We start from the raw sequence: 27,124 nt of genomic DNA, 5'->3' as shown, positions 1-27,124 counted from the left end.
ATTCTTTGGATTAATTGAATGTAACTTTTAAAGTTGTTAATCCACTAATATAGATTTACCTTGAATAGCCTTATTGTAAAGTTTCAAAAGAATTATTTGTTCTACCCTGGAACAAATTTAATGGATGATAAATTATTTCTGCCATTGATGAGGAGCCAATATGTGCAAGAATCTACTATGTTTCCTAAAATATTTTATTAGTTTATTAGAAGCATGATGTTCATAAAAAACAGGAGGTAAACATGGTTTCTGAATTGCTAAAGAGGAGAACAGAAAGAAAACATTTCTCCTTGGTCTTTTTTCTTTTCCTTAAGTGAAACTACAAGCAAGCAAAATTCTCAGGAATTTAATTATGGACATCTGTTTCATGGGTAAGATTTATTCAACTTTTAAGAGAAACACCATCACTTCTAAAATTATAAAATACTAAAATCTCAGCGTTCTTTTACCTGTGAGTTCCCTTTTTACTGGTAGATTAGCTGGGCAAGAAGCATTTGTGAGACCCATATTAGCTGGTGCCATTCCCTGGTCACTGTTATATATGTCCAAAATGTTGCTAGATAGCTTGAGGGGTAGGGGGAGGAAAGAAGAATAAGAAAAAAAATATATATATTAAAATAAGTTAAAGGCTTAAAATATTTTTTTAAAAAGCATAATTCAAAGACCAAACTTCTTTGCATATGAGTCTGGTGCTCTTTAGAAAGAGCTGTGTATATGTGTCTAAATGGAAAGTTTGCCGTTATGTAGCGTTAAGTAAAATTGAAAGCGAAGGGTCACAGTCTGACACTGTTCCACAAGCAGCTTTCTAAGTGCCATTTTTGTGGGTTTCAGGTGCAGAGTGATGGCAGGATATGGCCTCCAGTACCTGTTTTTTAATTACTTCTATACAGTATTTTCCAATAACAAGATTACCACAACTGCACTTCAAACATGAGTTATGTTGAAAGTAAAAATAACCTTGCTGGTTTTGACCTACTCCCTAGTGATTTTTTAACCACATCACTAAACTCTGAATTGGTACTTCATACTGTGCCTGGTTTAGCAGTATAAAGATTCAGTGACCCAGTTAGATGCAATACTTAAAGTCAGAGTGGACAGAACATCAAATAATATGTTTTAAGGAAAGAAGCTGTGCTGTTGTCAGGATAGACCAGATAACCTAATGGTTTTAAAAAGCGTAATGTATATGATCATGTATACCATTATGCTTATTACCTTGCAAAATGTAATAGAACATTGTTTAAATAAACCCACAGAATGCACTTAAAGAGAAGTAAGGTTAAAGTATGTTTCTATGGATTCCAGATAATTACCTAAATATGACTTTTACTTGAATAATTTTACATATCTGAAATAACTGTAAAATATGTAGAAGTTTAGTAAAGAACAGTTCAGGCTTTGCTCTGTTTCTATGACCATATAACCAACCTTACAGCACTGATCATTATCTTACGTATTTCTGTATGTTCATGTGAAAACAGCTGTATAAAAAGGTACACAAAAAAGATTTGCATTCTTATTGTCTTCTAGGAGAGTAAGAGCAACATTTTTTTTTCATTTTATCATGCATACAAAGTTTGTGCAGACAATTTTTTTATTCTGTCGGGGCCAACATACAGGACCCAGACATTGAGTTTGGGTCTACCTGGCCAAACAAAGGAGGAAAAATTGGGTGAAAAAAGTGAGGAAAATTGTGAGGAAAATTGTGAAAGGAAATTAGGAGTTATTTAAGAAAATTTCTTTTCATAGACAAAAAAACATGTTTTTACAACTCTGCACCCATGGACCCTGAAACACCCTGGAATTTTTCAGGCAGGTCACCAAGACACCAAGCACGGGTCTGCTGGAAACCATCTTTTTTTAGACCGATCATTTCTCTTCTTGTAGAGGCCGTGAGCTCTGCCTCAAGTTATTCTGAATGGAGACAATTTCCCAGTGACTTGCTCAGTGTGAAATTGTTCCATGGCAGTGGTTGCTATATTTTTATATTAAATCTGAAATTGTAAGTAAGTTTTATTTTTAAATAACAATTTTACTAAATTATCTAATAACTTTACTAAATTATTTGGGAACCTAGTTTGTGTTAAAGTCTTCTAGTTGTATAACCCACAATGAAATGAAGCAATCAGGATTCTTTCTGAATACACATAAATAAGACTCTCATTTTAAAAGTAATTTGTAGAGTTTTATTACTTAGAAGAACTGACAATTCTTAAATACCATTAGAAATCACCACACCAAGTCAGTTTTGAAAGTCTGCTTACATATTTGATCTCTCAATGAAAATATGTTTTTAAAGAATGTTTGGAATTCAACTGAGTATTACTCAAGAACAATCTATGTTTAATACGCAGGATTTGAATGTTAAGCGCATTCGCACATTAAGCACCTTTGTTTCATTCCTGAGTGGCAAACTGACAAGTATTACAGAATTCACTGCAGCTTCAACTTTGCATTTTCTTTGTTCTAGGGATAGTATAACTATATTACAAGAGTGAACTTATATTAACTCTAGACACATATTTAATGACTTCCTACATTCATGTAAATGAATTTGGCTTATTGAAATGATATTAAAACAGAATTTTCATAGTTAGTGCTGATATAAAAAATTGAGAGTCAATGTGACTCCTACGCTTATTCCAGTGGACTTTGGATAAGGCTGTTATGCAGTTTAGGATACAGTTTTCATGAAGTGCTAGGAAATAGTAACCACTGAAAAGAATATAATCTAGTAAATAAACTAACAAATGAGAAATGCATACCTATCGTACTTTACGTATTTCACACAGCTGTGTACATGAGTTCAATAACTAGCACAAAACTGGTGGTAATCCTTTTAATTTATAAGATTATCAATACCATTCATGAAAAAATCAGAATTGTAAACCAGTTTGACACAAACACATGAGATAGATGGATACATCAATGATTACTTTTAATTTTTAAGCAGCAATTCATCTTTACCACCGAAATATAATTTCTATAGTTAAATTTCTATAGTCTATTCATAAAGGTGTAAATTCAAATAACAAGGTCCAAATCCAAGAGAAAAGTTCATGAACGGCCAACTTATCTGGTAATGAAAAAATAATACCAACACACCTGAAAGTTCAGAAGTGTGTGAGGATTCAAAAGCGGGTGAGTAAACTCAACTTAAAGCCAAAAGTAGGCATTTCATCTGAATTTGATTACACACTTGATGAAGTACTTATATCTAACTCAGCTGCCACTGTCTGGAGCCATAAGAGTTCATATGCATCCTTCCATCAGCGGAGCTGCTGAGGCAGTGTCATCCCACACAGCCAGGGCTGCAAGCAAGTATCTGTCCATAGTCTATGTCTGGCTGCACTAATGCTTCCATCGAGCATGAAATATTTTCCCAAATGTCCCTTGTCATCTTTGTTTCACACAGATGGTCTCCAGCATCTTTCCCTTCATCATTTGGCAATTTTTATCAGTCATTAGGAAAGCAGAGTCATAACTCCATGTGGAGATGATGAAAATGAAACCCAAACCCAAGTCATTCATCTACTGATGGCTACAATCCTATAACCATACTAATTAGAATGATTCACATATGTGTTAATCACTAAGAGTGTCAAAACCAGCGTTCTGCCACACCATTAAAGAGAAACTTTGATCTAATGTTAACTGTCTCAAATTATTCTGCAGAACTTGGCCATCAGAGAAAAGCCCTATTCAACAGCACTGTCACAGAGAGCCTGCAAAATTCTTGCTCATTTACCTATCTGAAAGCACTAATTTCTGGGCTGCAGAATCCATCTTTCTGATTGAAAGATTCACAGGCATGGCAAATATGACCACTTTTAATAACCCATAGGTAGGGTACTCTTGAGGAACAGGGAATGGTAGATTTGTCCCTCCTTAAGTCTGTCATTGTCGCAGCTAGTGCACTGAAGGATTGGATAACAGAATAAACAGCTTACTCATCTGGGTGTAAAAAGGACACACTACAAAAGGTTCTTTTCTTCATACCTACATCCCTTCCAGACTTCGTTTTGCTGTCTCCTTTCATTATTTATCTGGGTGATTCTGCTCAGTACAAAAGCATATATATGTGTAAAATATATATCGCTGCACCATCAACTGCCTCCTTCTTCCTGTGCATTTAGTAGAAATCTCAAGTACGTTGCAATGGCCACTGCAACGGGTAAGTGGCTTCCCTGTGGATACAGCCACTGATTATCACCCTTTGACACCCTCTTCATTTTCAGTTAGCCAGCACAGCATTTTCGTACATACAGGAGGGCAAAGTGGGTATAAAGCACCAGTAAATTAGACTACCTTTGACAGTTGCTGTGTTCCTACAGAAATGGTGACACATGGAAAAATCTGCTATGAATTAGTGTGTGAGCAATAACTCTCAATGTCAGGATTCAGGATCAGGAGAAGAAATAGGAGGTGATTAATCTGACCTGTCTTGGACACTTAGGGTGAACTGAATCACCTCTCTTTCTTCTTACTGACTCCAAAGGAAGCCTGGTGTGACTGATGCACACTTTCCACATGTACCTTCCTTCATGAAACCTCACCACGCTCCTAATGTGAAAATTTCCAAATAAACTCTTGTTTTAAAAATCACATAAGATAAACAAATCAAATCAGACTGGATCTTTCTTGACAAATATTCACATATCTGATTATGGGGGAGTTTTAAAAGTACAAAGTCAAAAATATATCAAACTCTTTTGTTGAAACTCTCTTGTTGAAACTCTCTACCTGAATTTGCCCTGCATTGATATCAAGCATGGGAGGTCCCAAGGAATTTCCTTGCTCATGTTACTGAACACTGAGAACAATCTTAAAATAGAAATTGGCCAATTTTCTTACACTATGAGGAAAGATACTTTTTTCGTCTGTCAAAACAGGAAGCCCTTTTAGAAATGTATACATCTGGAAAATAACTGATTTTTAAATTACAGAATTAAAATATATATCACAATTATAGAAATTGTGTGTCAAAATACATCTAGTTGTTTGGATATGCACTAAAACTCTGTATATAATAATGTAATTTATTTCTTACAATGTCATGTAAGCAAGGAGTTTTTGCCGTAGTTATTTGAGGCTTCAAATAGCTTCCAGTTCTACATTACAAGATAAATATATACATTGACATAAGCTTACAAAAATCCAATGCAATCTTACTAAAAGTACAAATCATTTGCAATGGCATAATTATATGATATGTGTACAATGGTAATCTTACAATTCTATAGCACCGTCAAAACTGATGAATCCCAAAGTACTTTAAAACTCCAGCTGATTACACTCTGTCAAAAGCATGTTCTAGCTTTTGGTTTAGAGATGTGGAAACATGGGCATTTGGGTATGAAAATTCGTAAGTCCCAGGAGATAATGTATTTATCCTGCAGGTGTCATGACCAATATTGGTTCACACCTGTGTTGTTCTGAGAAGTCCTGGTAAGTCACATAATTCCCAACCTTTCCATTCATGATACACGTATTTATGTATGTGCATCTGAGAATTTAGATGCAAGTGGCTCATAAGGGCTGAGCCCACACATAGTCAACATAACAGTATATAATTAGCCATTTTTCCTGCTTCAAAAATGCATCCAGCTTTGGACAAAAGATTAACAAATTTCAACACAGCAAATGGTTAAGTGGGAATAACCAGTGACAATGTGGTACAGGAAGAGAATAATGCTACATCTAATTAAAACTGCAAGGAGAATTAAAGAAAGCAGACTGTAATTAACAAAGTTAGCATTTGGCAAGGACACGGGGGTTAACGTTCTTCCCTTTATAGAAAGTGTCATGGGATCTTCAATGCCTGTGTGCAAAGACTGGAACATGAGAATTTCCATTCACAGGGCTCAGTCCTGAAAGATGGTCAACTTTGAAGCTTAGACCAATTATAAAAGCAAACTTCAGCTGAAGTACCTGAGCGAGTGCCTGGCTTGAGCTCAGCAGCACCTTGCAAGAGCCTGTGACCTTGTGCTTGCTGGCAGCGCCCAAGACAAGTACTATAAAGGTCTTATCCAGAGGAGCTTATTATATTCAATCCTTGGGCCTGAACTGCTGTGCAGGCAGGATTGTGTGGCAAATATTAAGGGTTTGGTACCTGCATGGGTGTCTAGCAATGGACAGCTCTGATCACAGTTTGCAAAGTTATGGTGGTTTTTTTTTTAAAGGATATCATTACTAAGCCAGGAAACCTATTGCCTCATTAAGGGAAATAATAGGGTACCCCAAAGCCATAGCATGGCGGCTATTGGTAAATACCATGTAATTTCAAGGAAGACTTAAACCAAATAGCATTTCCGTATCTTCCAGGAATGAGAGAGAAGGATTCTTAAAATGATAATAAACTGTATCGATACGGTTTGTCTGTGCCTATTCACCTGTAGTCCCTGGACAGCTCTATGTCACGATAGTGTTCACTTACATGATCACATGCTATTTAAGTATTTTTCCTTTTTGGCTAATCTCTGCATGTGTTTGTCTTACTGTAACGTTCAAGTCTGTAAGGATCGTGGCACTACCACAGTCAGTGTTGCACAGCTAGAAAATAACAGCCCAACCCTCTTCCAAAGTCAGCTAGATTTTTCTTAATTTAAAAATTCTGCTGAATGTGGTAATGCCCAGTCTGGACTAGGAAGCGTTTTCTGCTTATTGCGTTCATTTAACGTATCATCACATAATCCATTTTATAAAACAATAATGTCTGTCTAAAATCAATTAGGTTTCATATCTCTAATATTTTTATCTGGAGTATGTTCCAAAAGTTGAATGATCACAAAATATTCTTAAAAAGCTTTCTTTTTATTTTTATTCCTAGACGAATTTTATTTTGTTTTTGTGCTTGGTCTTTGCGTTCCTTTAACTTGTCCCTTGTTCATTGTTTAACAACCCCATGTGATTATTGTGAGTGACCGTAGCTCCCTTAAGCATTTAGTTTGCTAAATTGAATAGACCATGCTTCTTTAACCAGACTTCCCATGCTACGATATGTCCTAACAGGCCTCTCATTACCTTTCCTGTTTTGAATTAGTTTTTCTGAAGTGTGGTCACATTTATCTGTCTGCAGCATTCTAAAAGTTTTGTACCCGGTGAAATCAGCAGTGGATATTTCCTTGTGTCTCTTGGAAATCTCTCTTGTGATGGATCCTAAGATCATATTTATCTCCTTTTTGCAGTCCCATCATTTTGATGGCTTATAGTCATCCTCTGAGCAACTAATGTAACCAGATCTTTCTCTGTCATCTCCAGTTAATGAGCTCTCAGCTTACTGCAGACATTCCTGTTATTATTATTTAAATGAATGACTTTGCACTCAGTACTATTACATTCCTTCCATTTATACTATTCTGTCACCAGAGTCAAATAATTCTTCCTCTATGATATCCTCATCCTCCTTTGTATTCGCAATACTTTCTACTTTTGCTACCTCAGTAAATTTTATGAGCGTAAGTGTATTTTTTGTACCGAGGTCACTAAAGAAAATACTAAATAAACTGAGGCTCAGGACTGATTCTTGGAGCACTTAATTAATATCTTCTCTTTAACAAAATCTTTGCCATCTCTTTAGCTTGCCCCTTAACCTGAAAAGTATCCTGTTCCGTTATTTTCTATAGAATCTGTATTGCATTTTACCAATATACATTCATAAAAGAAGACTACAATCAACAAACCCTGGATTTGCAGAACTAGCTAGAAAGACTAATTCCAGTAGCAAACAGCTCTCCATACATCCAAAAGGATGTCACTAATCATGGAAGGGATGAAGGGTATGTACTTTTTTAAAGAACAGACACACTACATGTTCTAGTTACCTAAAATGGCTAAAGCCTAGGATAGCAAGAGCTTTTCACCAAAGGCATCTGGGCTGTCCTGACAGGTCAAAACTATTCATCAGCTAGTGTGCTTTCCCTCGAGGGACCTGGAACAGGCAGCAGGATGGATTGTCCTGTTAGTGGAGGCTTATTTCCAGCTACCATTTCTCCCAGGGTCTTATTTCCTCACAGTCACATTCACAAGCCCAAGTGTACGACCAGAAGGATCAAGATGCCCCCAGAAAACACAGACGTCAGGACCGGACTGCCTCTACCAGAGGTCTTAATTCTGCCCAGGTCAGAAGAGCCCGTGAAAAAGGGCAAGTGGGAAGCAAACTGCAAGAATAGTCCTGCTAGCAGAAACTTCCTTTGCTACCCTCTTTTCCAGGATTAATAACTGCAGACATGCAACTCCCCAAGGGTGTCTACATGCCTATATTTCCTGCAGTAACAGAGGTATGGCATACATCCAGAGCAGCTGATGCCCAGGACAGACGGTCCTGAGAACCATTAGCCCTGTTACTTGCCTGTGCTGCACCTACAGACTTGGCAAACTCAAATAACAGGGAAACATAACACATGTTGCTTTACTTGTCAGAAGAAGAAATTATGTAGCTGCCTAAGCTGAAAGGTTGCGTTCTATATCTGCAAGAGAAAATTTCTTTTGGTGCTTGGTAAAAATTAGTACTTGCTTAGACTGCATCTAGAATAAAGTGTTCACATGTGAAATATTAGTACAATACTTTATTCTTCCCCTCCGCCCTCAAATATATCCCACTTGAATCATGTTCTCATGAACCTAATTGATAGCATCACTTCAAAGAATGGTTTTGTAAAATGAGGCTAATTCTCCTTCTTAGCCACAAAAATACGTCAGCAACCATCCATTTCAATATCGTTCCTGCTTATTCATTTTAATTAAAAAATCAAAGCAGCGATTTTACAAAGTTTTTATACTGTTATCCCATATATGCATCCAAAATGTAGAAATCTAATTTTGGAACTGTGTCCACAGTTCATTTTACATATCAAGTAAAAGTTTGTTCAGTATTTGTGTTACTGGTGTACAAAACATAAAAACCAAATACTTAGTTCCTTGTCATTCCTTTTCTGTTTATTCATGACAGGTAAACAAAACTATTTTTCAATCTTTAAAGTTCACAGATCAACTTCAAAATGTGTACTGAATTTGGCCAAATAGGGAGTTGGTAAATAAGTGGAAAATAACCCAGGCATTGCAATTCCATTTTCTCAATAGTAATATCTGGTATACTGGCTGTTTCCAATTTTTGGCAAGGGGAAAACTGGGGTAATTCTTGTATCTTCAATACATGTTTTAGTAAATTGTGACTTTTCATCTAATTCAAAGGTATTTCAGACAGGATAAATAATCTTGTGGGTTCAATACAAGTCCTGCACTCAGAAGACTGGGGTTCAACATCTGGCTTTCTTTTGCAATTGCTGTGTTAGTTGGAGAAAGTTGAACAACATAAGCTGTGATGTCCTTTTTCTTTATAAGAATGTGTTTACACTGTCATCTGTCAAAAAAGTTGTGGTATACTGGTTTTAGAGTCTAGAACAAGAAGATCAGTCACAGATAAATGTTTTAAGTACTTTTATAATTGCAATACAAAATACTTATATTTGAAAATAGATGGTCTTTAGTAATAACTAATCCCTAAATGCTCCAGTTCCTCTTTTTATTATCTAAAGAGAACAGCAGAAAAGCAAATGTTTCCCTTTTCAGACTTGTTTTCCTTTGAACAAATTTTATCTCCTTCTATATTTATCTTGAACATGGTTCATAATTACACACTCCTTAGCCAGGGACTTAATGTTCAGATATATTATATTACATATTATATATTATGCATGAAAACTGGTTCATTTTTTATCTTCAAATAATGATCATCAAGCTGGTTCATTATTCATCAGAGAAAAATGAACTCTGTTCATATTCCCAGTTACAGTACATTCCTGCCCTGATCATATACATAGAAGTCCATTGTCTAGATAAATGTCTGATCAAATATGACCAAGCAAAGGAATTTTCTGGAAAATCAGCATTTTGCAGGGGGTTCTGTTCATTCAGTTATCATCTCTTAGTTATCTGTTTTTAGCTGTTCTTGGCTTTTCTGGTTATAAAACTAACATAACAGACATGGACCAAAAGTGAAGTGATTTTGTGATACTGTCCTCATCCAACTTGCAGCTGAAAATCAAACATCACAGGAGTACTGCCTCCCTAACCTCCAGCGTCTAAGACCCAAAAATGACAATTAAATGACAACTCTGTTAGCTGTTTTATTAAGATTATTTCACTAGTTACACCAGTACTAATTCCTGGTTAAATCCAACAACTTCTATTTCTCTGGCTACCACATTTAAATGCATATGCCAAACCATTCAAATTCTTCCTCCCAAAACAAAGAACAAATGTCAGCACAAGAACACATGAAAAATTAAAAATTGAGGCTGAGGGACAAGTGAAAACCAGATTTATTTTTTTTTCAAGATTAGAATATGGGGCATTTTCTCTTAAATATAGATGTTAACATCTCTATTACTGGTATTTATATTATATATTTTATATATATATTACATGCTTTATATTATATCCTCTTAAATTTCACATATCGCCTAAGTATCTGAATACATCACAGTAAGGTATTGACTGATTTCTGTGATCTAGTGTGTTCAGATGGATTAACATGTACCATGCAGAGTTTCATTTTGGTTGGAATTCCTTCCTGTAGCAGTTGATTTCAGATATATTCACAAGTGTTTATTTATGGTGTAAATATAAACACATAGTTAACGACTTCATAAACTACTGTACACATATAGTAAAGGTCATAGAAGGTTTTGGCTGATGCAGAAGGAGGTGCTAAGAAAAGCAATTTTATCTTTCAAGAGTTTATTTCTCAAAAGGGACTTCAAGAAATCTTCGTTTTCCACAGGTTACCTTTATCTTGCAGTAAGAAGCTTGACTGTGCCTGGAGAAAAAATTAAGTGGCCACTGTTGCCTCTTTGCTCACAAGTATTTTATTCAACCTATGTAAATGCCGTTGACAGAAATTCATAAAGTTTAGCTCCAGAACGGATCATAACCTATATGTTACAGACTGAAGGGAGCTTAACATGGCCTTCTCTATTACCTGTCACCTACTGAGGACTTCAGGACTGCTGCAGCATCTGGGCTTTGGGAGAAGACAGAATTTGCCTTGCGGCCCCCAACAGCAGGAATTTGCTTGCAGATCCTGCTGCACAGGAGCTTAGAATTAGTGAGGAGTGCATATCAGGAGAGTTAGAAACTTGTTTTATCTATCCTTTTCTCTTACCTCTCTTCAACATGTGTTAAGCTCTGGGATGAAGACCATGTTTGTAAGGGGTGCTTACATACAAACAACTGTATATTTTAGAATAATGCTTCCATTTACGTCTAGTTACCTTTCTGAAAGAGAAAACCAAAGAGGGAAAAAAGAGCTTTTCCTTCATTTCATAATTATGAAAATATTTACTCCAGTTGCATGAAGCTTAAGTCTTCTGGCTCCCTTCAGCCAGAGAAGTCTACCCCCAAAATAGAGAAGAGTTATTAGACGTTGTGCTGTTAGAGTGTTAGAGCAAGAGCTGAGCTTTTTGAGCATTTTTAACAGCCTTTGAGTGCTGCAGCTATGTAAAAGTGGACCACAGTTCTTCTCCTGACCCGAAGTATTGTATGCTCTATGCTATAAAGAGCTTTTCTACAGCATGAGGGAAATTGCAAACACTCATACCCAATCTTTTTTGAATACTTAGAGCATGCAAGAGAGCTGTACACTGCTTATTTCAGCTTCAGACTACTATATTGTGTGAAATACTGAAAACAAACCTTCATCTGGCACCTGTATGACATTCAAAAGAGCAGTGGCAGTGATAGTAAAAGACACCTCCAGCTGCAGAAAACAGGCCTGAGGAGTTCTCAGGAAATTTGTGCATTTCATTGTTAGTTCTCTGCAGCTGAAAAACACAATTTCCTATCCAGCACCTTTATACTATTGAAGAAAGACAAAGAAAATATTTGCTCACCATTTTTATTTTTGAGGAGTCTATTATTGCCTCAATAGCTACCGACTGTTCTTTCTCCTTCATTTTTCTTTTTCGTTAAACTTGGAAACGATACCAGGTAGTGCTAGACAGAAGTTTATATACTTAGGTGAACTTTGATTCTTCCTTGGACTTTAAGACTAATCTAGTGTAGAATGTGATTGACAAAGCATTTTCACTGACGTTATGCAGCCTTTTCAAATTACCCAACCTAAGCAAATGAGGTTGTTAATGTTTACTCTGGCCCTTTCTCTAAAATAGTTTTGAACTTAAGCAGATTTTATAAACTTATAAAGGTTGCCAAATGACATCAGTATTCACTAAATAAAAAATACTCATGATTATGCAGCAGGGGGCTGCCCAGATCAGCAATACTATATGCACCTCTAATGGAAACCCGGTTTTACTTCATGATTGAATAATCACAACAATTATTGAATAAAATACTTTGGAGGATACTTACTTGAATTTCTTTTTTCTGCATGATTCTGCGAATGGGACAGACAGCACTTTTTGTAATCCATCCAGATGGTAACCATCAGTATTTGACAAATAATTAATACAAATACAAATTATTAATGCCATGATGAGAAACTGTGACCTCAAAAACCTTGTAATAGCAGTGAGATTTTGCAGACAGACTGCACTGTGCTTTTATCAATAAATAGTGTCTCCATAAAATCAAATGCAGAGTTAACAGATTTAATCAGAACTTTATACCGGCTGTAATTAGCAGAATCACAAAAATTAAAGAAGGAAAACATCTGTCTTGTCCTGTCCCTATGTAACCTCTAGTCCATGCCTGTACAACACAAGATTTTTTCCAATGCCAAAGAATCTGACCAAATACAAGTGAGCCACAGGGCAACTGAGGATTTTCTCCATAAGCTGTTTTCCTGCAAGAGTGGCAGAGGTGGAGCAATCCCAATGGAATTGACTCCAAAGTGGAATTGGAAGCAGACTGTAGCTCCCAATCTCAGTGAAATAGTGCGCTGTGAAGATATGAAATGAAGCGATGCAAGTGAAGCAGCAAAGCCTCGCAGAATCCTGAAAGAGGTGGCCTTCCTGTTGGGAAGTTCATTCAGGGGAATAATCAAAGAAAACATTTCTTAAATATTAGTAGTAAATCAACATAGAAACACTTTTTCTTGGCTCTATTTAGTACTGAACATGGCAAAAAAATCAATGAAAAGGTTTTCTGTGGAGAAGCTTCCCATTTTCTCACAAGCACTCCAAAAGGAACGGCTCCATTTTGTTTAGTCATTCAACACCTACCACTCCAGCAACAGTGAGCCCACCTGATTCAGCAGATCACCAGTCGGGCCACTGTGAGGGATTTTTTGAAGGCCAGTTTTATGGTAGTGCTCTGCCTCAAGCACTACTCTGCACTACTCCTTAGCTCTCACCACTAGCCATCTAATTGCTACAGAGCCTCTCTCCCTGGGCTTCTTCAAGAAAAATTCTGAAAGATCTTGTTTTCATCTGCACCAGAACAAAAGACAACTTAGAATCCTTGGAAACATTCACAAAATTAAATTATTTTTCAGCCTGTCACACCCAGCACGGTGCAAAAGAAGCCTGTGCCCTCGCAGACCATTAATATCCTCTCATTTTATTCTCATTCCAAGCCAGTCAATCTCCTAATGCTTTTGATGTAAGTTTTAGCGGACTGCATGTCAAGTAAAGGACGTTTTCCCAGTAGCTGTACAGTGATTATCTGCGCTACAGCACTTATTTCTGAATGAAAGTATTGGTAAAATGCCAAATACTTTCACAGAGATCACTGGTGTGCTTGCTAAATTACTGAATTTTCTGATGAGTCCTAGGGCTGTACACATATATTAACAAAACAAAACATAATTTAGTAACAAGTAGATGTTCACTAGGTCATACACTGTCAAATCCAACCCTTAAAAGCACAGAGATCCTATTTTTTAATTCTGCTCTTCTGTGGCACTCTTCACTGTGAATAACGCTCTCCACATCTCCCTTGATACAGCATATTTCTTAAACTTCTCTTTTTTGGATATTAAAATGAATGTAGACCACACACCAAGTTTCAGAACTTGCCCCAAACTTTTAATGATGGCATCACATATGCTTTACATTAACAGACCTGCACAGCTACATTTCCTATGCTCTGAGCCTCTGGAAGTTAATAAACTTTAAACTCATTACAGAATGTTGAATACAGTGTGAGGATTTTGAATAAGAATGAATGCCTGATAAAAATGAAAAATACTTATTTTTCAAATATCTGTCACCATATCGTAGAAGCACAGAAGCACAGAATCATAGAATCATAGTACCACAGAATAGTTTGGGTTGGAAGGGACCTTTAAAGGTCATCTAGTCTAACCCCCCTGCAATGAGCAGGGACATCTTCAACTAGATCATGTTGCTCAGAGCCCCGTTCAACCTGACCTTCAATGTTGCCAGGGGTGGGGCATCTACCACCTCTCTGGGCAACCTGTGCCAGTGGTTCATCACCCTCATCATAAAAAATTTCTTCCTTAGATCTAGTCTAAATTTACCCTCTTTTAGTTTAAAACTGTTACCCCTTGTCCTGTTGCAAAAGGCCCTGCTAAAAAGCCTGTCCCCATCTTTCTTACAAGCCCCCTTTAAGTACTGGAAGGCTGCAATAAGGTCTCCCCGGAGCCTTCTCTTCTCCAGGCTGAAAAACCCCACTCAACTTTACCAGCCTGTCCTCATAGGAGAGGTGTTCCATCCCTCTGATCATTTTGGTGGCCCTCCTCTGGACCCGTTCCAACAGGTCCATGTCTTCCCTGTGCTGAGGGCTCCAGAGCTGGATGCAAGACTCCAGGTGGGGTCTCACCAGAGCAGAGCAGAGGGGCAGAATCACCTCCTTCGACCTGCTAGCTATGCTTCTTTGGATGCAGCCCAGGAGATGGTTGGCCTTCTGGGCTGCGAGTGCACATTGCCGGCTCATGTCCAGCTTTTCATCCACCAGGACCCTCAAGTCCTTCTTGGCAGGGCTGCTCTCAATCCCTTCATCCCCCAGCCTGTATTGATACTGGGGGTTGCCCCATCACATATGCAGGACCCTGCACTTGGCCTTGTTGAACCTCATGAGGTTCACACGGGCCCATTCCTTGAGCTTGTCCAGGTCCCTCTGGATGGCATCCCGTTCCTCAGGTGTGTCAACCGCAGCACTCAGATTGGTGTCATCTGCAAACTTGCTGAGGGTGCACTCGACATCCATAACATTATTTAGCTCATACTCACTCATATATTCTTTGTTTCATTTTTTTAATGATTCCTATAAGGTCAGGAAGAAACGTTTCATTCCTAATACAATACTCAGAGAAGAAATGGATTTCTTACAATGTAGATAAATATGTTGCTGTCTGTTAGTGAAGAGTTTCATGAGAATAAATTATTATAACAAGGAAAAAATACTTTAAAATGGTGTCATCTTCAAGTTTTATTAAATCCTACCTTCTCCATGGTGAAAACCAATTTTCATCAAGTGATAGCACATAAGAATAGTTATGATTTGATTTCAGCTATGTTTTCTGGACAAAGATATAACTGAGTTTACAAATACTTTTAGAAGAAACAAAACCTCTTGCACATAGGGAGGACCTACTCTTATATTTTAACTCAGCTTCTAAAAAATAATTATAACAAGTAGGTTTCTACCGTTAGGGTACTGTTAAGAGCAACAGAAACACAGCCAGAGAATTCCTTATTTTGCACCATTCTTAAGTGGCCACCCAAAACAGGGAGTTTTATAAAATTGTTAATTTGGGGCCAAACATAATAAAAGCCAGACAGCCCTCTCTTCAGAAGCTGTAATAATTCTAATGAGAGATGGAGGGATGTTCTTGTTTTCACTTCTGTGATTCTACTAATACATGACTGTAATTCATTAATTCAGGGTCAGACAATGAGCCTCTGAGCAATTATTCACATGAGTGGTCTCATAGAATTCAATGTCCTCATTTAATGTGCCATTAAAATGGTACATGTGTGCATCTAACTAAAGCAAACATTAATTCACTGCAACACACAACAGGTAGCACTGCAAAGTCTCTAATCTCAGCCATGATCTATTCTGAAAAATGAGAAAAGAAAATGGCTTCATGAATTTGGCTTGTTCAAGAAAAGATTCTGCTAAAAAAACCCCAAACCTTATGCCATATTCAGAAAACCAGGAGACTCAGATTTTTTCAGAATTTTAGAGAAACTACTTCGCACAGTTTGGACAAATTCAAGACAATGCCACAAAGGGAAAAATCTAAGATGCAATCCTAAAAATACTTAAGCATTACACTGGAGAAAAGTAAGGAGGAAGCAAACACCAGGCACATGGGCAACTCAGTCTCATTTGTGATCTCACTTTCTCTGTGTTGATGGCAGCAGCCATAGCCAGGCACCTTGTGCAGAAGTACCTAAGAAGTAATATGAATCTGTGGTTAAGTACAGCACAACCCCAGTTTCTCTTCTCAAGGGGAATTAGATGTTCTCTCATTCCTGACCATGTCTCCTAGTCCAACACTGTTGTAATATATACCCTTTTAACTCAGATAAACAAATAATCATTACGTTTAATGTGATGATGAAAAACTGGATCTAAAGAACACATTTTCTTATCTGCCTCTCTATCTTTCTCTATTGCACAGCTTATGACCAAAATTTTGCAGGCAGGTTTAGGATGTTGCCTGAAAGATGCCATAAAACCCTGACTCACAAGCTAAATGCCTGAAACCACCTCCATCTGCCCATTTCCTTCATATATTTTTGGAGTACGTATTGCCAAAAGAGAAGACAGAGGAGGCAGAGAGGCTGCTTGATTGCTTCCACACCGGCACAGTTCGCATGCCTTGTTGAAGGCAGGCTTCATTTTGCATAGTATTGCACAGAGTATTTGGAAATACACACTACTCCTTGGCTTACCTAGCAGCCTGGTCATTCCCCAGCACAAACAAAAATCTAAATACAATTACCTGGCCCATGGGCATTGCAGGAATCTGAAATCTTTGCAAGTAAGGTAACAGCTAGGCCTAAAAGTCATTGCATATTGCCTTGCTCATCAAGAATAGGGTATAAAATACATTTTAGACAGATATGTCCTTCATGGCTGAAGGTAAAGGCTAATGAGGCTGGAATTAGCATAGATTAACATCATCCAGTTTTAAAAGGTGTTGAGGGAGTATGAGTCTAATCCAAACCCAGAATTCATGCCTCTCATCACCATCCCACGGTACCACACCGGAAAGGATCCTCCCCTGCCTCATGTTAATTTGAGCCAAAAAATTAATTCACTCCCCAGGGAGCATTTCTTTGCTATGTTCTGTGCTGAGATATGTATAAATCAGATTGACTGTATTAGTTCTGTAGCTGGCATGCAAATGCCAGGTATTCATGGAGCTATTAATTGCCATTAATGCTGGACTGTGTCATGGGCAACAGAGAGGCGTAGACATCTTATATTTTAATGCATTTCTGTAGCCAGTGATGTTCTGTAGTCAGAAAAAGGTGTTCCTCCAGTGGGTGATTAAGAGCAAGCACCTGACTCTGTATTCTGAAATGAACTTTTGTAGACTGTCAAAGCCTGTGAAAATCCTTCTGCCTTCACCAGAGTGAAGTTTCCCTTTATCAGTACTCATTTTAAGGCCCTAAGGACAAAATCTGTGGAAAAAGGTTCCCAGATAAATCAGGTTTGAGAGAACAAAGAATATCGCTTTTATAAACTGTGTTGTATTACAGTTATTGATAGGTGTTTTTTTCACAAATGTTAATTCTCTGTGCATTGTATCCAGAAAAGGTCTACCCTTCCTCTTCAAATGTGTAGCATATATGGAAATGTAAGTAGCCTTTGTTTTTTGTCATTTCTTTACAAAAAGATATTGCAAAATTATAACAGTTTGTTACGATTATTCCTATAAAGCATTTCATCTGAACAGTGACATTTCTCATTTTTGTTCTTGAAATTATTCAACTAAGTACAATTTGCCTTTATGATGTTCAAGAAATAGAGCCTACCCTTGCTTCAGTGTAAGACCCTGGAGAAACTACTGTACTGTAGAAACTATTTCATGGGGAAGCTTTGACTTTTTTAGATGATGTAGAAGGATCTTTAAGCTAGACTTTAAAAGACTTTCTAGGGTCTAGACATTCCTCATATCCATAGTCCTGCATGGGAAGTAATACCTCCGATGGGTTAGCCACTGGACCTGGTGATGAGCTAGAACCCCAAATGTTATTCAGACCACTTAAAACAGCTGTGTCCCACCACATTGGAACCCTTTTCTGTAATATTCCTTGACAAAAAAGACAAGCAACTGAAGAGAAAGGAGAATAATCCACTGATAGTACTTCTTTAGCCTCTGAAGTGTGATGCGTGTTTGAATCACTCAGTTAAATTCTCTATTATAAACAGCAAGACAAAATTCTACAAAATACTTACAGTTCTTTGCATTAGTAAAGGAGTTTCAGAACAACCTATCCCTTCATCATTAAAGCTTGATTCCATATTGATTATGTCTTCAATCACCTCTTCCATCTGATAAAATAATATTTTAAGATGAATCATTACAATAATAATGGAAACAAAGTTATTCTAAAAAAAACGAGGAAATAATTTTGAGTATTCACTCCATCAGTAAAAACTGAATTTCAGAAGTTTATATCTTAAAATTCAAATAAATCAAGCACTTTTACACGATATTCACGTTTTTTACTTCTTGTGAAAACAGTTTTTGTGGTTTAGCAAATTACTTCTTTCCTTCCAAACACCAGCCCATTCCCCTTTTTCAACCCCTTGTTGCAACACCAAGAGCAGACGACAGGAGTGCATTGCTAAGTTGTAACTGATCTGCCACCTCCGTCAAATGTGTCATATCCACAGCGTGTTGCTGCATTGGTGCAGGAAGGCTGAAAGGAACCTGTGGTTCTGCAAGAGCATGAGTCACTCAAGATTTGGTGTTAACACACTGCTCTCAAGATTCAGCAGGCAGAGGTTTGTGTTGTGTTTGGCAGTACATTGCATACTTCTCCAGCCAGCCTTCTGGTCCCACTTTTCTAATCTGAGTCAAAAGCTACTGAAGCAGATGGAATAGTTAATTAATTAAGATGAAACAGTGAATACTTTGCAGACATACAGACATATATAAATTTGGACAAGGTGCAGCATGAGTTTTCAGTGATAATTTTGGTCTGATTCCATTCACAAAATAACTTTGGGAAAGATCCCATGATGAACCTGTCACTGTTAACTCTACCGTCTGCAGGAGCAGTTGGCTCAAGCTCTGAGGCTTTTCAAGCAGCTCTTGGGAGCTGTTTGAAGAGCTGTAGCTGAAGGAAATGTAGAGGGTCCTATGCAATGAAAGAAAGTACCACACAGGACAGGGACCTTTCAACACAGACTTTTAGGCCACGTGGCCCAGCACAGCTCATACGTGCACTCCTCTCCCTCTCCAAAAACCAGACACGTGCTGTCCAAGAAGTTTTGCCCAGACTTATTTAGGAAAGTCATCTTTGTGCCAAAAGGATGCCAGTACATGCTGGCAATTAGACCATATGAATGAATACAGTTCAGTGCACAAACCTCTGTGTTGGGTCTGTGTTATTTACTAATATACCTACAGCCTACACTGAACCGCTGGGCATATCTGCAACTAGGAGATTACGCTGAGCCAGTCATCTCCCCGAGGCTCTGGGGAGGGATTATTCAAATTGTTGGAGTAATGCCTACAAGGACTTTGGCCTGTGCCAACTATCACTCTCCCAGTCATCACCAGGCATAGTTCAGGAGAGTGGTTTACAAGCAGCCATCTTGCTCTTGAGGACAGAGAGTGGTACTAGAGCAGGCACAGGTCGTTCCTGGTCAGATACCCAAAGTGCCTGAGAATGGTTTCAGCGCAGAGGTGACCACAGAGGCCTCCATGAAGGCTGTCTGAAGCAATCTTTGCAGAATAGAGGCTCCAGTAATTCATAAACCTGACATAAAATGCCAGTTGTCAATGCAGAAGGAATGGAGGGGCCCCACACGAGCTCTCCAAGTGTTGGGTTTACTTTTTTTGGTTTCCTCATACTTAACTGCATAATGTCCAAATGCTGAAATGGGTCACAGTGTATTTGTAAGATTCCTCTGTTCTGTTAAAGCCCAAGATATGATACAGCATCTCCATTTCTTATTTTTGTAGGAATTCCCCTTTTACCTAGTAAGTACTCTCTCTTTAAATCTATTGAAGTATTAAAGGCCATAATGATCTACATCTCACACTGGCTGAGAATCTGACATTATATAATAGCTGTTTCTCTATTAAAATCGATGGTGCCACTAAAGTTAGCATATCTATGCCAATTTACCCAAGATAACCCATATATAAATATATCAGCTAACTGAAGAATGAATGAATGATTCTTTCAGTTACATCTTTAAGGTAATCAGTATTTAACTTTGTTATGCAGCTGGGATAATACCTTTAGACAGAAATAACTCTCGTCTAAAAAAAGAAGTTTTGCATTGCAAAGTACGTATTCAAAAAATGTACAGCAATGTATGACACACAGATAAAAAGATGCAACAGTACATTTTAACTGGCAGTAATTTTGAAGTCTGATCATGCAATAAGCTATTCACAGACATTCAGGGGAATCACCCACATAATCAAAAAAGGATTCAAGGAGCAAGCACTGCAACTGAAGGCCCCATGAAAGGAAAGTCACCTCTTGCCCACTACAAATACAATGTGGGTCATGTAACGTTTTTGTAGAAGTATGCAAAGCCCATTTCCCCATCTCTTTCATCATCCTGGCCATACCGCATTTTCGTGTTCTCCTCCAAGGGCCAGCAGCTTGGTAACGGGGCTTTCTGGTGTGCCAATATCGCTGACGGGAGGCATGTGTCCGTTTCTTAAAATGGAGGTCACTCCCACGGGCTGGATTGTGTGGGAGTGGGACAGGGAAAGCGTCTGGCTGGACAGCTTGGTATCGAGGGTCAGGTACTGCTTCACCTGGTGCCTCTGGCTTTGCTGTATGTGGTATCTGGACTGATTTTCCAAGTGTGTTTGTACCTGGGAAGGAATGGAAATAATTGCTAAAGTTTCAAGTTACTGGTACCAGTATTTGCCCATATGTTCACTTGAAGAACTTCAAAACAATAGATTCAGCTTTGGTAACACTTGCATAGAACTATTAACCTTAAATCTTTTTTTTTCAGTTTTGCACTCTTACACATTTCTTATTTGTGTACGATTTTCCCCTAACACAGCTGAAACCTTCTGATTAATTATCAAAGAAAAATAGTTAGAAAAGATGAACATGATCCTGAGAAAAGACCAGAAGTATGCTCTTCTCATTCAAGAACGATCTCTGTTGAAACCAGTGATCATTACAATCAAATCTACAAGCATATATGTACTCTAAAATTAATATCACAGTGTATTTACTCTTTTGTACTTGAAAGAGTAAATAACTGTATAAAGAAAAACATAATCCAAACAACTTTAAGTAGCATCAACAGCAGCAGATATTCACTCATACATACATCCACATTTGGCTCACCTTGTCATAAGTACAGTCAGTTAAGTGAGGCATTGGTGCACTTTTGAGAAAACAAAAACAAAAACAAAAAAACCCCAAAATAAAGCGTCCAAGCTATAGTCCTGGATGACTTGATCAATATCCTCGATCACTATCCTCAAACCATGCAGTCTTCTTGAAGTGCCTCTTGAGGACAGATCACTTTTTGAGTTGGTAGACTTTATAAACTGAGCGGTCATGCCAAAATGGCTAATTGAGTAAGACTTTGGGACATCCTTTGATCACAGAGATTGACAGTTGCTACTTCAAACAGCTCCTATTTCAGATCAATGTCACATTCCTGCAATTTAACTACCAGAGGAGCACTGCATACACAAACCTTACTGTCATTTCAGCCCTGCGGCTTTTTCCTTTTCCTATGGCATGACTGGTCACAAATTTCTTGTAATAAATTTTTCTCAAGTGGCCTCTGTGTAAGCATGATTAATATTTGTTAAATAATAGCAAGACTTGCTTTGCAGCCCTTTTTTTATAAAAAAAAAATCAGTCATTTAAACAAACTTCTTTTTAATTCCCCTAACATACATAAGCAGAGATAAATAACCCATAAAAGGGGTTTGCATTTAAATTAGCTGTATTTTTGTACAATATTGCAGTACCTACTTTATTTTTAATCGTGTTATAGTGGCATGTCTAGAATTATTTTAATTATGTTTCTTTAAACTAAATTTCTAGTCATATAAAAAAAGATTAAGCCATGCAGTAGTGAATGTAATATTATTTTGATGTAAGCTTTAATGTTATTAAATAATATTCCATTAAAATATTGATACAAAATCTTAAATACACTGTTAAGATTTTCCCTTGCTTTATGTTAGGAAGGTATGCATCTCATGTAAAGTTTTAAAAGCTACATATGTATTTGGGATTTACTTAAAGTATCATATTAGTTGTCTTAACTGAGACCTTTGTGTTAGTTTGGGAAATTTTACGATGTACTGTTAATTTAAGTTGTGATTTATCATGTGTAAGGATACATGTAAAACCATCCCAAATCATTCAGATTCTTATGAATCTATTTACTCCTTCAGCTTCAGTAAGACTTAAGCTTATGTTGAACATTAGACACTCAAGCAGTTTCTTAAATTAGAATCCAAACATGAAATCTACTGCATGCCGGTTTAAGAAAAGTATCGATCTTGGGCAAAAGGCAATGTGCTGACGGAAAGAAAATACGTCCCGTTGTGTGGTCAGAGCAGGGCACCCTTGTCTTTTGTTGCTGTCTCAGAAGGACCCACAGACATTTCGTGCTTGTGCTGGACTCGAGGGTCACTGAATGAATCGACGCAAAGTGATGACTACCCAGACCCATGCTCTGCCTAAACTGATGAAGATCTCTTTCCAGCAATGCAGAGAACTGCAGTCAACAGCTTGGAAGGCCCAGCTTCTTTGCATGGCATGAATGGGAGTGGGACCTATGCACAGGCTACAAATGCATCTACTGGATTTCAGCCCAGCTACCCTTTCTCTCTTAAATGAAGCTGATGATCACTCCTTAATGAGCAACAAACTGTTGTCTTTGACATTTTACAGGCCTACCTGAAGCATGAAAACTAGAATATCAAATATCTTCAAATTAAATGGGAAACATAAGAAATTTGCAATGTCCAAAGTCTATAGACCTTGTTTTAAAGTTTGTTTTTAATAAGGAATTTAAACAAGGAAGTGGCTTCTGCCACAAGAAGATTGCTGAGAAGTCGATGGCTTGCTTTTTGCTTTCTCTGGACGTCGGATTGCTAGTGGCAGACTGAAACCTCCGTGCAGCCCGACTTCCTAGTGACCCACCACAGGGCCATCCCACCGGGGTGGGAGGAGAATCTGTGAAAGGCACTCAGCTGACTGCTGACTAAGTTAAAAAATCAAGTTTATGAGGAGTGCATGTTTTGTATTTTATTCTTTCAGTGCTTATATCCTGTCAGTACTGTCCTGAACCTCCACAAACAGGAAAAAAAATTAAAGCTTCTCTGATGGGATCTGTTGCTATGGTTTTGCAAACCTCTCCACCCCCTTTACTGCGCCAGTAAGTAGAACTGTTAAGGTTAAAAATCTACGCCCTCATTTGCAAAAAATACCTGAAGTTGGAATCCCTGATCATCTTTGTATATCTAAATAAGTCTTAGAAGTCAATGCTAATAACAAGTAAAGCACTTTTGCAAGTCAAGCCACTGTGTAAAGACAAAGCAGTTGGACTCATTTTTATGATCATACTGCTAGTGTTTAATAAATGGGGGAAAAAAGTCATGCTGTGCCAAAGTAATACTAAGATTGCAAAGTCAAGCTCTCAAAAATTAGAAATGACAGTTAAAAGTGCCCGTGTACCATATGTGAAATAATAGCAGAAATTGAAAACTTAATAATTTTATGAAACACGATAGTCAAGTGTCAAATACCAAGTATGATTAGTTTATTCTCCTCTGGGATGCTAGATGACTTTTATTACCTTATATCAATATTATTAAGCTCAGTTTAGGTTTTCTGAAAATTTTAGATTCAATAAACACTTTTAAATAACTATTCCTGTAATTACAAACATTAAACACTTGATTTTGAGCTTCTTTTTAATGGTGTAAAAAGAGTGGCTAAGCACTGCCAAAGGTTGCCCAGAGAGGTTGTGAGATCTCCATCCTTGGAGATTTTAAAAACTTGACTGGACAAGGCCTTGAGCACCTGAGAAAGCAAAAGGCATCTAGAAATAGCCAGGGAAATTTTAATTGGTAGTCTAAATATTGAAACTCTGGATAATCTTTATTAAGTCTGGGAAAAAAATGGTATCAAGTTAGTGGTTCAGTGAAATAAATGCAAAAAGCAAAATAAGTGGAAGATCACTCCAATACATAAGTAATCCCACAAGTAAAACAGCTCAGAGCAACATGTACTTAGCTGCTTAGAGACCTTGACCATGTGCATATCTTAGATCTACTAGATAAGGTCCTTCCATAGAAAATTGAAAAAAAATAAAATTCAGAGTAGAAGCATCCCTGTTTCACCCAACAATCTTAGTATGGTATCCTCCAGCAGTGTTGGAAAACTAGTTTTCTAATTCTTCATCTTTTGAGGAGTTCCCATAATCTGTGAGATTATTTTACCAGAGACTATGTGAAATTTTAAAGGTGAGGGTATCTGAATCTCTCCAGCCTAGGAGTCCTCCCATATATAAAATCATTAAAGCTTCTTTGGACTAAGGACCTGCAATGTTGATGCTGACACACCCTTTACTGCCACAACAGTCTGAATACAAGTTTACCTTCTTTTTTTCCTCTCTCTGGGTCAATGAATATTTAATAATTTGTTTAAAGCAGAGCAGCTTTAAAGGAAGACGCTGAAATGATTTTCATTTCAAGAATGAAAAGAGCTCCATGGAATCTGTGTTCTCGTCTCTGACACAAATTAAGCAATGTGGTTTGAGAAAGTATATCTTCTAGCTCTCAGCAGACTGTTTTCTACTAAATGTCTCTCTGCCTTCGTATCTTTTTTTGTGAAATGGATGACCTTGCTTGACGATATGCCGGATTTCTGGGAATCCCTAGCAGAAATAGGCACCCAGTGACCACCTGACGATCCAGATCCTGACTCAGACAAGCCTCAGACACAGCCCAGGAATTGCTGTTGTCCTACTGGTACATCTGCTCTAGCTCTCGATATAGTGAGTGACCTGACCCTTCCTGCCAAGTGCTCCTGAACTTATACAGGCTCTTTTGTCTATTGTGTGTGCAAAGTGTAACAAGGTGATGAATTTGTGCAGATGAAGTGCTGGTTCTCCTCCCAGGCATTCTCTTGCAGCAGTTGTGGCCATGCACTTTAAATGCTAATTATTTAAGGTTATCTGAGGAGTGAAGGACAGCATAAAGTTCAGCAGTAAATAGATTATCTGCTCCCTCCTAGACACTGCTTTTGTCTGTTATGTGGCTTTCCTAATCATGGTGAAATTAAAGCCTATTCAGAACCAGAAACATCAAGCATGCAGGGAGACAAAAGCATCCAGCCCAAACTCAAATATTATAATTCTACCAGAACAAAGCTAGAACAGAAATGAACACTTTGAGAAGAATTTTGTAATCCAGAAAAGATCCCAATGCACATGTAACTGACTGTACCTATTTCTGGTTTATATCTCACTGACAAGCCAGTTCTGAGAACAAGAACGTAACAGCCTTGCAGAATCACAGAGGCATATTCGAACTTCTTAAATTGCTCTTTCTTATTTGAGCCCACATCATCATGTTGTAAAACTGTGGTAGAGTTGTGTAACATCTTTTCCCACACTCACACTAATTTTACTTTCATTTCTAATACATTGCACAACGACACAACTAGGCCTTCAGTAGTTTATTTACATAAACTCTTTTACTCCCACATTTGCTGATGAGATTTTTTTCCATTGGTAAAAAAATCCCGTCATGCCAAAAGTAAGACAGCATATTTAGAGGACCTAAAGTAGGCACGAACAATGTCAATGATGTCCCATCTTGTATTGGTATTCCACTAAGGGCAAGCAGGTTATACCTGTACTCCTAGGCTGCTTAGCCCAACATCAGTCCTGGGAGAAATAATAGGAAAACTGACAAGATATTAAATTAATAAATTATTAAAAGATAGGAATATAATTAATGCTAGTCAACATAGTTCTGTGCAAAATAAGCCTTGTCAAACAAATCTACTTCGTTTCTTTGATGAGATTTCAAGTTAGGCTGCCAAAGGTAACGATGTAGGTATAACACACTTCAACTTTTGTGTGCCTTTCGACTTAGTATCATTCAATATTCTAATTAAAAATATAGCACTACACAATATCAATAAAGCATGTTTTAACTGGATTAAGAATTGGCTAACGAACATGCATAAGAAAGCAATCAGCAAAGGCTCGGCATCAGAAAGAGGGGCTATTAAGTCGCGTGCTACCCAACATTTCCATCAGTGATCTGGGACTAATGAAAAATAAAACAGACTAAAAAGAATAAATTTTTTGAGAGTAGTGATCCCATTGAAAGAAAATATGTTCCCTGTCAGCCAAATACACATCTGCATATGCTCGAGGAAGAAAAACATGCTGCAGCAATGGAGAAAACTGAATGGAGAAAACACTGGAAGCAACGAGTTTGTAAAGAATTTGGGGTTGTAATAAACCAGCAACTCAGCAGGAGTGTCCTGGTAATGCTATAGAAAGAAAGGGAAAATGGCATAAAGGAAGTAGTGAATAGGAACCTGACTTTACTCTGCTTTTATTTATGGCTTAGGAGAGACCAATAATGGAATCCTAAAAATATTTCTACCCTAAATATTTTTAAATTACTATTGAAAAAAATTGAAAAGATGCGGAAAAGAACTATGGAAGTAATTGAAGACCAAGAAAAAGGTGTTTCAATCAAAATTTAAAGAAATTCAGCTATGTTCTTGTTGTCAAATTGAAATTTGTGGCATTTCTGGGAGATGCTGAATGTAACAGGATCTTTCAGCTAGCACAGAAAGCAGGGCAAAAGCCACTGACCACAAGCTGATGTTAGGCAAGCTCATATCAGAAATTATGTGAATAAAAAGTGAAATACTCAAAAGGAAATGCTCTAACTGCTGTTTGCTTCAAACTAAGGATCGATGACTTTCTGGAAGAGATGCATTAACCAAATCCACGACATGCTTTTATCAAA

General features: G+C 37.6%; 1 protein-coding gene across 1 annotated transcript in view; it reads right to left on the bottom strand.

The window, feature by feature from the left end:
• Positions 1 to 27,124, bottom strand: part of TFEC (transcription factor EC) — a gene marked incomplete at its 3' end in the record, with an annotated part of 95,393 nt that overhangs the window by 14,465 nt on the left and 53,804 nt on the right. Inside the window, exons 2-4 of the mRNA XM_081997705.1 lie at positions 20,702 to 20,953; positions 18,343 to 18,438; positions 450 to 564 (exon numbers count right to left, since the gene is read on the bottom strand). Coding sequence (XP_081853831.1) covers positions 450 to 564; positions 18,343 to 18,438; positions 20,702 to 20,953 — 463 coding nt within the window. The remainder of the gene's footprint in view (positions 1 to 449; positions 565 to 18,342; positions 18,439 to 20,701; positions 20,954 to 27,124) is intronic.

The sequence above is a fragment of the Phaethon aethereus genome (assembly GCF_964289735.1).
Source record: "Phaethon aethereus genome assembly, chromosome: 1".
Classification (NCBI taxonomy): domain Eukaryota; kingdom Metazoa; phylum Chordata; class Aves; order Phaethontiformes; family Phaethontidae; genus Phaethon; species Phaethon aethereus.
Note: the sequence above shows the minus strand (reverse complement) of the source record. Positions and strands in the feature narration are given on the sequence as shown.